Genomic DNA, 15666 nt, shown 5'->3' with positions numbered 1-15666 from the left:
CAGCCCTAGTAAAAATACAACTGTTCATATGTCAATAATATTAACAGATACAACTTTGATTTTAATAATGTATTAGTAAATGCTGAAATTAACATGCTTAATGCAATAAATGCTTAATTGTTAACTAATGTAGTTAACAAATGGAACCTTATTTTAAAATGTTATCATTTAATGTTGTGATTTGCTCCATTGCATTTAAGAAATGGCGTTCACACTGAACGTGAATCATTCTGATATTAATGGAGCAAAAAACAGTTTCTGTCTTTGAATTTTCCATTTTCTTGTGCAACCTGGATTCAAACAACTCCATTTAATCTGTAATTAAATACATACTCATCAATATCCATGTATATGCAATTCAAAAATGGAAGTGGTTTTTCAAAGATCTGGAATATTCGGATGGAAAACAGTTGTTTGTGTGCAGTGTGTGGATGTGCTTGTCAAATTCAGCCTTTTCAGGGGATAAAATACACATTCATGATCAAAATAAAACATGCATTGCATTGAAACTTGAATCATGGGTTAAATTTCAACTGGTTTCCTGAAATGGCTGAACATGTTTGTGTGTTGATGTCCTTGTGCGCCACTTTATTCAAACACTTCATTAATGGATGAATTTCTATTGCTGTTGCTCCGTAGTTTGTGTATCATACCTGGATCACTGACTCTAAAGCAGTCCTGAAGGAAAGAGTCAAAGAGAGGCGTTATTTCTGGAAGCGCAGACACAGGAGAGACAAGAAAGAAGGTACAGCGCTCTTTAACATCTGAAAATGTGTGTCCATAATTGTAAAGTTGGTCTCAATGGACAAGCAACTTCTTGTGTGTAGTTCATGTGGCGATAGAGGTCGGTGAAGAAGAACGCCAGAGTTCAGAGGAAGAGAAATCGGACGGACCAGGTGTGTTCATGGCACACGTTCGTTTTACCAGTTCATAGAAAAACCTCACAACTTAAATGTAACTTTCCACTTCCTGTAGACAACATCATCAAGAGGGTCTTCAACATCATCAAGTTCACGTGGGTCTTGTTTCTGACCACCGTCGAGAGCATCACCAAGTGGCTGAACTCCGTCTGCAGGGAATACATCGACATCTCCACCGTCCTGCGCATCGAGCGCTGCATGCTGACCAGAGAAGTCAAAAAGGTTCTCTACAGATGCTTATATATACAGCTAGCTGTGCATTAAACCGTTTTATACCATGGTCTGGGTGAATACTCGATTCTGATTGGCTGCAGGGTGTCCATTAAAAAGTGATAGAGGACACCTAGTAAAGGAGTTCTGGTGAAACTGACTGTTCACCGTTCGAAATTAATAAATAAATGCGCTGGCTACATCAGCTGTGAGTAACCATAGCAGCAGGCCGTCAAAGTATCCGTTTACAATTTATTGTATCAAAACAAACATCTAGTTAGCCGTTATACATAGCCTACCTGTGTGTTTTAATTATAGGTTAAACAAAAACGAAAGTGTAACGCCCATGGCTAGACAAGCCTAACTTACATGAAAAAAAATACGTTAACTTTCTGGCTCGTAAGTTAGCTAAACTGAAGGGCTCTACGAGCAGAGCGGACTATAAATATCACCGGTTGCTAAATAAACCGTCAGGCGTAACCAGGGAAACCAAGTTATTGTTTGTAAAAACTTTAGATTTCGATTGTAAAACTAATTAAAATTAGGGCTGTCAAACAATTAATCGCATCCAAAATAAAAGTTTGTGTTTACATAATATATGTGTGTGTACTGTGTATAATTATTTTGTATATATATATAAATACCCACACATGCATGTGTATTTAAGAAATATTTGCATGTATATACTGTATATAGACTGAATGTAGCCTATATATAATGTATATTTTATATAAATATAAACATTTTATATATAAATAACATATTTTTCTGAAATATATATGTGTGTGCATTTACATACAAAATAATTATACACAGTACACACACATATATTATGTAAACACAAACTTTTATTTTGGATGCGATTAATCGCGATTAATCTTTTGACAGCCCTAATTAAAATATAAACTAATGTTTTAATAATGTGTTATTTGGCAAGTGACCATGGTATAAGCGGGTTAATGCCCTTCGAGGTGTCCATTGTCTAGGTATTAATGGACTTCGGCGGCGGTCGTCCATTAATACCTGACAATGGACACCTCGTCGGGCATTAACCCTTACTTATTGCAGCATTTTAGTGAAGCATTCAAATGGTTTAATGCACAGCTAGCCGTGGATTATCCCGCTTATACCATTTGCCAGCATTGATGAGTTAAAGCTGTTATTGATGTTTGCGATGTTTGTTTAAGAATGATGGTTATTTTCGTCAGCTACAGCTCGTTAGATCTAGCATTCTGCCCACTTTAAATCAAACACAGAGATAAAGACCATGGTATATGTATATTATATATAGTGTGTGTGCTTGTTTAAATGATTTATGAGGACACAAATTTGTATAATGATATGGGTATTTACACTCGTATTACAACATATACGTTGTTCATGAGGACATTGTGGGTATATTTTTTGGCTACCATCAGGAAAACAGTTGAGGGTTTGGAAAAAAAATATACAGTTTAAAAAAATCTGAACGTCTATGGAATGTCCCCATAAAACATGAAAGCCCAACATACATTTTTTTTCTACTTGAATTTTTTTATCAGTATACTAAAGTGAGGAAAGTGAGGCCAATGGCTGATATTTGGAATTTACTTATAGCAAATAAGATGCACACAATTTGTTAGTACATGTTTGATAGTTAATGCATTAATTAACATTTAAGGGGACACTAAACCAAACAGGCTCTATAAGAAGAAATTAGAAATACTCTGTCTTTCAATTACACGTGAATAATATAATATTTATGTAATGTTAAATTTTGTCAACTGCAGTGTCGTCACAAACATCATCAGATGGCACATTAGTTTGCCATTATTTACAGGGATCCTTGTTATTACATGTAGAAAAAACTCAAAATTATCAGCCAATATATCGGTCTAACACTATATACTTTATTTAATATAATTTAATGATGGAAATTGATTGCAGAAAATGTAATTAAACTTTAAATATAAAATGTTTACAGGTGAAACTCGAAAAATTTGAATATCGTCCAAAAGTTCATTTATTTCAGTATTTCAACTTAAAAGCTGAAACTAATATATTATATAGATTCATTACATGCAAAGTGAGATATTTTTAAGCCCAAATTCAAAATTAGAATATTGCGAAAAGGTTTTCATAGTTGTAAGTCATAATCATCAAAATTATAACAAATAAAGGCTTGAAATATCTCACTTTGCATGTAATGAGTCTATATAATATATTAGTTTCACATTTTAAGTTGAATTACTGAAATAAATGAACTTTTGCACGATATTCGAGTTTCACCTATATGATATTAATTAAAATGCGTTGAATCGGCAAAAGGCGGAACAAATTTTTGAGAATAATCCAAAAATGTAATGAATCAGCCTAGCTGCTATGGGTCTGTGTCCTGCAGGGAAACGTGCCGTCCCGTGAGAGCATCCATGTGTACTACCAGAAGCAGATGAAACTCAATGGATCTCGTGAATCTGGCCTGGACCGGATCAGTGAGGAGGATTCGGGCTCGATCAGAGCCCGCCGCAGACGGGACGGACACAGTCTGGATTCCCTCCAGTCTGGATTCGCCTCCAGAGACAGCCTCTCCAGGTGCTCATCCTCGACTTTATCATTTTAGGTTGAATCTGTAAGACCCGCCCAATCGGATCAACGAGAGTTTCCGATGAGCGGGTGAAGGTTTCTTGTGCTTTTCAGTGTGGCAAAGTCATTTAATTACCTCTTTATTTCATCCGACTTCAAGAATGAAAAAGGTTTAATTGATGTTTGTTAATCTTTAAAGTCCTCCTGTAGTCAATCATTTTATCCCTTGAAATTCATCTTTGATCACCAAAATTACATACTTGAACGTTTTTTTCTTGAAAAAAAGATTCGTCATGCCTTAAAATATCTTGAATGTAACTCGACACCCTTGCCTCAATTAGTATACACGGCTCTATGAATATGCAAATGAGCCCCGCCTCCACTCACTCACATGGCTTGTCTTGAAGCATATTATAAACACCATAAAGACATATAAACAATATTTAAAAGCTTGATTTTCACCACAGGGGGACTTTAAATGTAGGTGAATGTTTGATTATTCTATTTAACTTTTTTCTTTACATTTTACACTCCTTCACCCAACAATTTGAGTCTCGGGTATATGATCTAATAATCACAATCTCCTCAGACAGACAGAGCTGATTGACTAATATCCTAGACTGCTGTACTCTACTTGTTCATTCTAGAACATATTATTTAGTCCCCATAGAAATGAACACACTTAATTAAGGTAAGACTATATCGAAGCAACTTCACTCTGTGGGGCTGGAGACAAATGGCAGTATGTGTTAGTGTTAGTATATCAAAGTATCTGAGGTTCTGTTTGTCTTACAAATCACATAACTTAAATATATAGGTTGTATCTCACCCAGATTTTTAGCATTGTGACATTTTCATGACAAGCACAATTAAAGTTTTTATATTTTTCTCGGGAGCAACATCTAATAACCAGGAGCCTTTTTCCCCTCATGATTTCTTGTCATCTTTTTCATTGCATTATATTTCCCCTCATCTGTCCATCTATCAGCGCATACACCGAAGCCACCATGCTGTTTTCCCGCCAGTCCACCTTGGACGACTTGGACGACATGCCTCAGAGTATTCCCAAAACCAGCGAACGCGCTCGTCCCAAACTGCGCAAAATGTATGGCTTGGACATGTCCAACTCCTCGGCGGACAGCGGAAGCAGCGCCATGTCCAGGTGCTGAACTCATGATCCTCTTCATCACATTCATCCTCACCCTCCACACTCTTTTTATTTATTTTTTATTTGATTTATTTACATATTATTTATAATGTAAACAGGTTTGCCATGCTAATTGAAAACCTGAAAAATAAAGCTGATTTTAGCTGAATAAAGCTAAAAATATTAACTGATATTAACACATTTCTGTTTTATCTGGCTGACTATAGATACATATATTAGGGCTGTCAATGTTAAGACATTAATGCATGTGATTGATTAAAAAACCTTAATGCGTTAAAAATGATTAAAAATAATCACCCTTCAATCTGATGGTTAACTTTGCTGGTTATGGCAAATGATGACAAAATGAACGTGTTATGAAGATAAATGGTGTATGCTTTATTTCATGTTAAGTGTGCGATTAATCGTGATTAAAAAAAATGTAATCTAATGACAGTTTTAATATATATACATATTATATATATAATATTATATTATGTATTACTAATAAAATATTTATTATATTAATATATTAATTAGTATAGTATTAATATTGTAAATGCCATCAATTACATTTTTATTATTTTAAACTAATAGTAATATAATGATAATTTCAAAAAATGTGTGTTTGTATATATATTATAAATATTATCAAAATAATCAATCTTTCTACATAATACATATAAAATGTACATACAAATTTGTATTATTGTGAAATAACATTATTTAGGTATTATTTTGTCAAAAATACAGTCAAATAATTGGTTCTACTTATCAGTTTGGAAGAATCTGAGATCAATTAACTTCTAAAAATGTATGAAATCCTAAAAAAGGGAAGGATATTTCAGTGGTAAATAAACCTTTACTTTGTCTTCCCAAAATGTATAAGTTAATCTATTTGTGTATTTTTTCATTATACAGCTTACAGGACATGTTGTAACTCAAACCCAATACGTCAAAACGTCTTCTGAAAATGTTCCACAATTCACACGTTGATATGTTTATATTAGTGCTGTCAAACGATTAAAATATTTAATCGCATTAATGTCATAGTTAACTCGCGATTAATCGCAATTAATCGCACATTTTTATCTATTCTAAATGTCTCCTGATTTCTTTTTGTCCCATTATTTTTTTCTTATTTTAATGCTCTTATCAACATGGAAAAGTGGATCGGCTTGCTTTGTGCAAATGTTTTTTATTGAAAACAACATTGGCATATACTGTGTTCAATTTCACACTAACATTCTCACTTGGAGCAAATAATCTCTCACACAATGTAACACTGTCCATCAATAAAAGGGTGAAAGAAATACTGACGAGGTCCTGATATTGACGAGGGGGCGGAGAATCAGCTGTGTGTGTGTGTGTGTGTGTGTGTGTGTGTGCTTGGCCATCATCAAGTGGTGTTTCAGACTGGACGTGCTGCGATGATGATAGCTCAGTTTACAACGACAAAACACACAGATCACTTTGGTCTCGTCAATGGAACCATTTGGCAACTTTTTAAAAGTAAACTTTCCTTTCAGAATCTTATTGGCGTCCATTCGCCATCTCGCGCTCGTCATCCAGTCAAAACGTAACGTTAACCAACTATTTGGCCGGCTCGCAAGCCCAAACAAGTGTGTGCGGCGTGCCTGTTGTTTTGTTTCCGGTCTAGCTAGATCCGCTTGCGCTTTCAAAACATCCTCGCGCGGCGCAAGCCATTGAAATGAATGGGTTTCATAGCGCAGCGCCGCGTCCTGTTGCGAAAGCATGTGAAAAAAACTACAAAGTTTGCTAGGCCAAAAAGACCGTTAATCGCGCGATAAAAAAATTAACGGCGTTAAAAGGGTTTGCGTTAACGCCGTTAATAACGCGTTTCGTTTAACTGACAGCCCTAGTTTATATTGATTGTAATATGACGCTGTTTCCTGTTTGTGTTGTGTTTTCCAGTGAAGCCACTCAGTGCGTAACATTGTTCTCTCGACAAGGCACGAACGACACGATAGACGAGGCTGAGGACGAGCGAGACCAGCTGGAGAACAAGAAGACAACAGCAGAGCCGGAGCGCCGAGCCAGTGAGGACAAACCTGATGGAGACAGAGATCAGGAGGAAGTGATGCGGGAAGAGGAAGTCCAATGGGATTTGGTAGATCCAGAGGAAGCGGTGAAAGATGTTCAGGATCCTCAGCTTGAGTGTGACGAGCACCGAGAGGAAGAGCAGTGTGTTACTGATGATGAGGAGGGTGAAGAGTCTATCCATCAGGATGAAGGTGAATCATCAGGACCGGAGAACATGCAAACGGATCCGGTCAGCGGGCAGCTTTTCACTCCAGACACAGACGCGCCAAACACCTCAGACGCTGACGTGCCGCCCAGCTACAGCAAAGCCGTGAGCTTCGACCGCCTCTCTGTGAGCGACGAAAGCGACAGCGATAAACGTCTGATGGTGATGACACCCGACAGCAGATCCGATCTGGACGACCCTCTGCTGCCCTCCACGACCACCGATCTGACCGCCAGCGAACTGCTGCTCAACAAGTCAGTCGTTTTGCATGACGGCTTATTGAAATGGGTCTGTTGTATCAAGAAGTGGTAGAAAATCTCAATACTGATATAACATCTCACTACATACCAGTGTTATTTTAGTGTATACTATTTGTAACGTGGGTTGGTTCAGAAACGAGGGAGAGTAGAATCCAAATGCAGTTAAAAGACCTTCAACAAAACATAACAAAAGTAAATCCAGGCAAATGAGATAAAGGCAAAACTGAGTAAATGCAGACAAGTGGCAAGGCTGGCAAAACTGACCCATAAAGGAATACACACGATAACAAGGGTTGGAACAAGGAACAGGTGTGGGTAATGAGTTGCTATAGAGACTAACGAGGGTAACTGTGGAAACAAACAAACAAGGCAGCAATGGAAACGGAGAAAACAGGAACAAATCACAGGAAGTCAAACAGCAGGAACAATACGCTGATTTCACGCAGCCGCCATTTTGAAATCGAAAGCGAGGCTCCGGTGGGAAGAACCCTGGAAGTACAGATAGACAGCAATGCCTTGGACTACCAACCTGAAGCTGCTGCCGCGATTTACACTATTGGATGTTAATATAGGATATGTATATAGTTCGTTCCTGCTTCTTTTTTTACGTTCTGAATTATATATATTAAAAAAATATATTTATAAATGAATTTCACTGTATATAGTCTAAAGTATGAAAGAAATGTATGTACAGTTTTAGAATAACTCATTTCTACATTAAACACAACAATACGCCATCGCATTCGCGACTCTCCTGTGATTAAAGGCGACACTTCCGGTTATCTTCCCACCGGAGCCTCGCTTTCGATTTCAAAATAACGGCTGCGTGAAATCAGCGTATAGGAACAAAAATACACTTCCAAAATAAGATTCCAAATATTCCATAAGATTCCAAAATGTCCTTAAACACAAGACAGGAGAAACGAGACAGGAATTGTAACACTAGTATAGTTGTATTGATATTTTGAATTAGCTTTTATTTTTATATTTTCATTTTATTTGTAGTTAAATTTTTAGTAATTTTGCTATGTGCTTTTTGTCATATTTATTAGTTGTTGTTTTTTTTTGTTTTTTTTATAAATATTTCCAGAAAGGTGTGTGATTTATTTTTATTTGAGCTTTAGTTTTGTTTTAGCTAGTATATTTAGAACTTAAACTAGATAACATATTTCAGTAAGTTGCAAAGGCAACATTTAAAAAAAGTATAAGTTTTTATACTATATTTCTTATTATATAGTGAAATATAGTATAAAAACTTATTTCAGTAAGTTGCAAAGGCAACATTTAAAAAAAATATATTTAGATTAAGTTGTATGTGTATGTGCTGTATACACACACACACACATATATATATTATATATATATATATATATAGAGAGAGAGAGAGAGAGAGATAGTATACGTAAAGTATATATAAAGTTTAACATAAAAAACATAAAGTTTGTTTTTCTATATATTAGTTAATCTAATATATATATATCTTTGATATCCTTAAACTTTATTCTAATATTCAATATGTTATATTTCATATTTATATTTTATTATTAGCTTTATTTCAATTAACAATAAAAAAAAAAAAAGTTTTAGTTTATATGCAACACTGCTACAGTACATACTCAAGTATGCACTTTCCCATTTGCCAGCAAAACTAATCCACAGTAGGTATTATAGGTATAATCGTTGATATGTGACCGCCTACATGCAGTCATTTAGTGTGATCTGTTTTCCCACTGTAATCCAGAATGTTCTACGACGAGGAGCTGGAGAACTCGGAGGGTTTCTATAAGTCCCAGCCGCTGGGCCTGCAGCTGTGCTACTCTCTCTATAACCTGCTGGTGGCGCACTCTGAGATGGTCTGTTACCTGGTCATCATCCTCAACCACATGATCTCGGCGTCCATGGCGACACTGGTGCTGCCCATCCTCATCTTCCTGTGGGCGATGCTCTCTGTTCCTCGGCCCAGCAAGCGTTTCTGGATGACGGCCATCGTTTACACAGAGGTCAGGGTTTGTTTTGGGTGAAATGACTTGTGTATTGAATTTTGTGGGCACCAATTCTGTGCAGGCCCAGTTATATATGTAGTATGTACAAATTATAAATATAAATGCACATAAACATAAACAACATCAGTCAAAAAATTTTTTAACAGTGACATGTTTTGGTTTTTACCCCTTACTATAACATAATCATCACCTCACAAACCTCCCCCGACACGTTCATAACTAGCAATATTTGACATGAGTTCCATCTATTCATCATTTGAGGAAGGCGTGAATGACTTCCAATGTCTCATAGCTAGACGGCACCATAGCATCTGTTGTCGAGATATATGCATATCCTCCGGTGTTTTAACAAACTGTACAATTCAGTTCCTCCACCTTGTCACATTCATATCACATATGAACCATAGTTCCTATATCTTTGTTACACCGCCAGCATAGTGCAGTATCTTGTAGTTTAAAGGGGTGGTTGATTATGATTTCACTTTTCTAACTTTAGTTAGTGTGTATTGTTGCTGTTTGAGCATAAACAACATCTGCAAAGTTACGACGCTCAAAGTTCAAAGCAAAGGGAGATATTTGCTTTTAAAGAAATTGCTTTTTAAGGACTACAACAAACGGCTGGTAGGAACTACACGAGCTTCCTCCCGGGTTAGTGACATCACTAACCCTAGAATTTACATAAACCCCGCCCCCGGAACACGATTTATAGATTATCATGACAGAATGTGCTAATCAATGACTAAAAGATAACTACTAGGGCTGGCGTTAATGCAAACCCATTTTAACGGCGTTAATTTTTTTATCGTGCGATTAACGGTCTTTTTGGCCTAGCAAACTTCGTAGTTTTTTTTCACATGCTTTTGCAACAGGACGCAGCATGCGCGGCGCTGCGCTCTGAAACCCATTCATTTCAATGGCTTGTGCCGCGCGAGGACGTTTTGTTGCTTCGTCGACCAAAGCGCAAGCGGATCCACTTTTCCATGTTGATAAGAGCATTAAAATGAGAAAAAAGAATGGGACAAAAAGAAATCAAGAGACATTTAGAATAGATAAAAATGTGCGATTAATTGCGATTAATCATAAGTTAACTATGACATTAATGCGATTAATCGCGATTAAATATTTTAATTGTTTGACAGCACTAATAACTACATAAGCTACACAAATTCATCAACTAACCATTCAGAAATGTTGTTTTTTCTGACTCCGGTTTGAACATAAAAGGCTAAAAGTTTTTGAAATTTTCAGTGCATGTCTGTGAGGTAAAAGGACACGAGCTTTTGAAGCTCCGCCCCCTGTGCCGGGAGCAGCAGCTCATTTGCATTGAAAGGGACAGACACTAAAATGGTGCATTTTTGCTTACCCTCAAAAAGTGACAACTTTAACATGCTATATAAAAATATCTGTGGGGTATTTTGAGCTAAAACTTCAGATACACACTCTGGGGACATCAAAAACTTATTTTACATCTTGTGAAAAGGGCATTACACCACCCCTTTAAGTCTAGCCAATATGCTTGGAGTCCAGTAGCATCTGTTAAAATTTTTATATATGAATTCATTTTAAATCATTTGTAAATATGTTTTTATTTCCTCCAGGTCACCATCGTCGTCAAGTACTTCTTCCAGTTCAGCTTTTTTCCATTCAACCAGAATGTGGAAGTCGACCAGATGAAGCCGTACCATCCGCCCAACATAATCGGTATAGAGAAGAAAGAAGGATACGTGCACTATGACCTGGTGCAGCTGCTGATTCTGTTTTTCCACAGATCCATACTAAAGGTTCTTACTCTTATTTAATTTGCCACATGATGTATATCTAATAGTAGTGATGCTAAACTTGATAAAGTCAGTAGAACTAAAGGGATAGTTCACTTTGAAATTAATTTTTGGTATGTTTTAGCTTACCTCAAGGGCATCCAAGATGTAGGTGTCTTTGTTTCCGCAGTAGTTTCAATTTTGATATTTTTAGGTCAAACCGTTCTTGTCTGTCAGTCATATAATGCAGGTCTATGGTCACCACCTCAAAGAGCATGCACAGAGAAGTCCAAATTAAACATGATTTAATGACTCGTAAATGTAAGTACACATTGACACAATGTGTATTGACACAATGTGTAAGTACACAAGTACACATTGACACAATGTGTACTTACATTTACGAGTCATTAAATCATGTTTAATTTGGACTTCTCTGTGCATGCTCTTTGAGGTGGTGACCATAGACCTGCATTATATGACTGACAGACAAGAACGGTTTGACCTAAAAATATCAAAATTGAAACTACTGCGGAAACAAAGACACCTACATCTTGGATGCCCTTGAGGTAAGCTAAAACATACCAAAAATTAATTTCAAAGTGAACTATCCCTTTAATAAACCTTGTCATTAAAGCACATTTCATGCATTTTTTAAAAAACTATTCTTGTGTACTGGGCAGAATAGGTATGGTTAGCATATGGAAATATAAATGCAGAATGCATGCAAATAAAAAACCTAAATAACTCTATTTGGGAACACTTTATTTTAGGGTTCAGTTCTTACTATAAACAAGTTGCTTATTAGCATGCATATTACTAAGATACTGGCTGTTTATTAGTACTTATACAGCACATATTAATGCTTTATTCTGCATGACCATATTCTACATCCCTTAATCCTCCCCAATACCTAAACTCAGGCCCGGATTGGCCATCTGGCAATTCTGGCACATGCCAGAAGGGCCGGTGTGATTTTCTATTGTTTTGGGCCGAGCTGACCACGTTGCTGCACCTTTATCGCAAAAAAGTTTTTACGCTCGCATGAGGAGGTTTTTCAGGCAATTCGAAAAAGGAATATTTCGCAAAACTGCAATGGAAACAGTTTTTGCGCATTTACAGTCACCTGAAGACGCGGTGTGTTTGGGGTCCGTGATATACGCAAATAATAGGCTAATAAATATCAGCATTATTATAACAGTTATTAGGCTACATATTTAGAAGACGCTTTTATCCAAAAAAAGGAACAAAGCAATTCGTCAAATGTCATTCATAATGGTTAGACAATAATAATACAGGGCTAAGATTATCACAAATAAACACAAGATTTTGACGCATATCCAAGTGTTTGCTGAGCGCGCATGGCACGGAGGCGCGGCCGCAAACACTTGCTTTTTCCTATCAACAGTAGAAACAACTTAAAATAGGCCTACTCTATAATTTCTGGTCATACAGAAAATAATAATACATTATTCGCCACTATGATTTTATTTGTGTAAACTCACAATAACAAGAAAACGATGTGCTTTTGTAAAATAAAATAAAACAATCATGCGCGCTTTCATGATCTCCGTGAACTGGAGCGCGAGAACTGAAACAAAGTATAGCCTAGGCTAAAGCTTGAAGTGTCCACTTTAAAACGAACAAATTCGAATCGAAAGCTAATACATTCTGATGATGTAATCCTTATGAAAGGTGTATTTCTCTCTAAAGGTGCATTCGCGCGGCGCGCCTCAGCGGAGATGGAGATATGTTTTTAGCCGACACTGATTTAGAAAACAATAGTTTATTAATAAACAATTAAAATGCCTCGTTATTTTTTCAGACAGATTTATTATCATTAGCCTATAACTCACCTAAATCACCTTGTGGTTCCAGAGACATAAATATGGCTCTTCTCATTCAGCACTGCGGGAAAAATATAATTTCCAGGTTCTAATTTGCCCTTAGAAAACCATTAAAATCTACATTTTTTTCGTATTAAGTTGTGAATATTTTAAATGTTTAATAAAGGGGCAAAAAGTCAAAGAAACATCTGAAATTTAGTCGATATATTATTATTTTTGCACAGCATTTGTGTACAGTTCAAATTTTTAAAAAAATTGCTGGTTAACTTTGCATTTTAAATAAAAAAATCACCGTTCATTTTTCGTTTTGCAATACGGGTTAAAAAAGGAAAAACGAAGACACAAATGTACACTGACCGTTTGGACAGAGTTCTTTATTAAATTCATAAAATAAACAATAATTAGGCTTTAGGAATACTGGATTCTAAACCTCAAAAGAAATGCCACAATCAAGACCTCGGGGCAGAAATGAGAGAGAAACACCCAGAAACTCCTTAGCAGTATGCGTCTTTCCCTGCCATTAATGCTTGGATAACACACCACGTCTCATTCCATTAATAATAATAATAATGTCTAGTGTGGTGGTGGCTGATAGACCCGTTGCCATGATGTTTAAATGACTTATCGCGAGAGAAAAAAAAGGACGTTGTATCGCATAACATCGGTTAATGGAAACGCCATCATTTCGCAATAGTTTTTTATCGACATTTAGAAAAAATCGCAAAAGTTTTGCGCAAATCTGTAATGGAAACGCGCCTAAATTGCTGCCTTGTATGGTGTGTCTCAGTGGGAAAAATGTTCAGATTCTGGGGACGTTTTTTAACGTCATCAATTAGTTGGGCCGGTGAAAACCACAAATGCCAGGGCCGAATTTTGGTCCCAGTCCGGCCCTGCCTAAACTCAACAACTACCTTACTAACTATTAATAAGCAGTAAATTAGGAGTATATTTAGGCAAAAGCCGTAGTTAAACGTGAATGTGTTCCCCATACTAAAGTGTTATAGTAACGTATATTAATGTATGTCAGAGATAATCCACTGCTAACTATTTTAATGCACGAAGTAGAGGCAAAGAGCATTCAAATGGTTTAATGCACAGCTAGCGGTGGATTATCCTGCTTATACCATGGTCATTTGCCAGCATTGACAAGTTAAAGCTGTTATTGACGATTGCAGCGCAATGTTTGACCGAAAGGGTAAAAATTTAGTTTTTTTCTGATCTAGCATTCTGCCCGCTTTAAATCAAACACAAAGATAAAGTAGTCCATACGATTACATTTAAAATAATGAATTATAAAATGTATTTGAATTTATTATCGACATACAGAGACAGAGAGATGCGTGTGTGAATTACCTGCGTCTGTGCGGCGTCTCTCTTTATTAACAACAAAGCAGCGAGTTTCAAACACTGGGATGTAACTCCCTCATTGAGAGATATAATGTAGCTATTCAGTAGTGAAGCTTATTTATTAATAAAAGTCATGTAACATGTTTCTGTGCTCTTGAATGCTTCTGTGATCTCCTATCTCTCTGTGTGTGTGCTCTTCAATGAAAACGGTGCATCAGTGATTAAACTGACCAGAACTACCTGTGCATTGAACATTTTCATTGCACACCATCCAGCTAATCATAATCGAGAATTTAGATAGATCATGGTATAAGTTTGCATATTTATTTAATGTTTAAGATCTGCACACTGTTTGATATCCATAGTCCAAAGTCTTGTTGGAAATAAATAACGCTTGCTTCGCCTGTTTTCTGCTTTAGCTCTGAGATATTTAGCAGCTTGGTGCCAAGGTACAGCTGGAAACATAATTCACCAGACATTATGAGATCAAAACGAAGCCACTAGACTGAGTTGAGAGCTTTGAACCATAAAATGGATTTTAAAATCAATTCTTAATGTTTGAAGTTCCTCTCCTCTCCAGGTTTCAGATTATTTCATAAAATCGAAGCTTCAGCATGACATTGCCCTTTTCACCGGGGTAAACTAAAAAATGGTGCCTGTAAAAAATACTTAAAAATCAAAACCAATCTGAAACCTGGAGAGGGGAATATTAAACATTTTATAATTATCACATTTTAATTATGTATTTTTTCTTTTTTAGTAAAATGTGCCCTGATAAATCTTTCCAATAACACGGGACATTTATTAAATTCCATTTTAATTCTTAAAAGCAAAGGTTTTATGCGAACATATGCATGATTTTTTCAAATGCAACCCAAAAAGAGAAGCTGCTTCGCCTTCAGAAAATTGTTTGTACACCTCTCGGCTGGTCAAACTAAATGTTATAAGCATTTTAGATAACATTTTTTAGATTAGTTTTGCAACCCTGTAGAAAACAGGTTAAAGCCTTGATTTTGCTGTAAAGCATTTAAGACTAAGACGGTTCACAAAGTTTAGGATCATGACAAAAACTAATTCAGTCAAGTATGTCCAAACTTTCAACTAGTAGATAGTTCAATCTAGAAGGGATTTTAGATGGAAAATGTGGGATTTCTACTTTTATTGCTTAAAGAAACGGTAGATGAATTTTTATCCCATTTGTGGAAAGCGCCTTTTATTTACTTTACAACTTTGATTATACAGGCAATAAATGGGTCTCGGGTGAAGCACTATTTTCAATTTCCAGTTTGTTTTCCTAACCAAAGACCATCACAATGGCTTCAATGCGTCCAGTTAATCTCATTT

General features: G+C 36.2%; 1 protein-coding gene across 4 annotated transcripts in view; it reads left to right on the top strand.

Moving 5' to 3' along the window:
* The window catches only part of LOC130105607 (piezo-type mechanosensitive ion channel component 2), a 144666-nt gene that overhangs the window by 109838 nt on the left and 19162 nt on the right, over positions 1-15666 (top strand). For 3 of the 4 annotated variants that reach the window (XM_056271671.1, XM_056271669.1, XM_056271670.1), the window contains 8 exons: positions 640-745; positions 828-896; positions 976-1142; positions 3511-3701; positions 4681-4854; positions 6775-7362; positions 9110-9368; positions 10970-11152. In XM_056271671.1, the coding sequence (XP_056127646.1) occupies positions 640-745; positions 828-896; positions 976-1142; positions 3511-3701; positions 4681-4854; positions 6775-7362; positions 9110-9368; positions 10970-11152 (1737 nt within the window). The remainder of the gene's footprint in view (positions 1-639; positions 746-827; positions 897-975; positions 1143-3510; positions 3702-4680; positions 4855-6774; positions 7363-9109; positions 9369-10969; positions 11153-15666) is intronic. The other variant, XM_056271672.1, reaches the window with a different exon arrangement.

This window comes from Rhinichthys klamathensis, unplaced genomic scaffold, assembly GCF_029890125.1.
Source record: "Rhinichthys klamathensis goyatoka isolate OS25496 unplaced genomic scaffold, OSU_Roscu_1.1 h1tg000323l_1, whole genome shotgun sequence".
Lineage (NCBI taxonomy): Eukaryota > Metazoa > Chordata > Actinopteri > Cypriniformes > Leuciscidae > Rhinichthys > Rhinichthys klamathensis.
The sequence above is the reverse complement of the archived record's forward strand: the minus strand, read 5'-3'. Positions and strand labels throughout refer to the sequence as shown.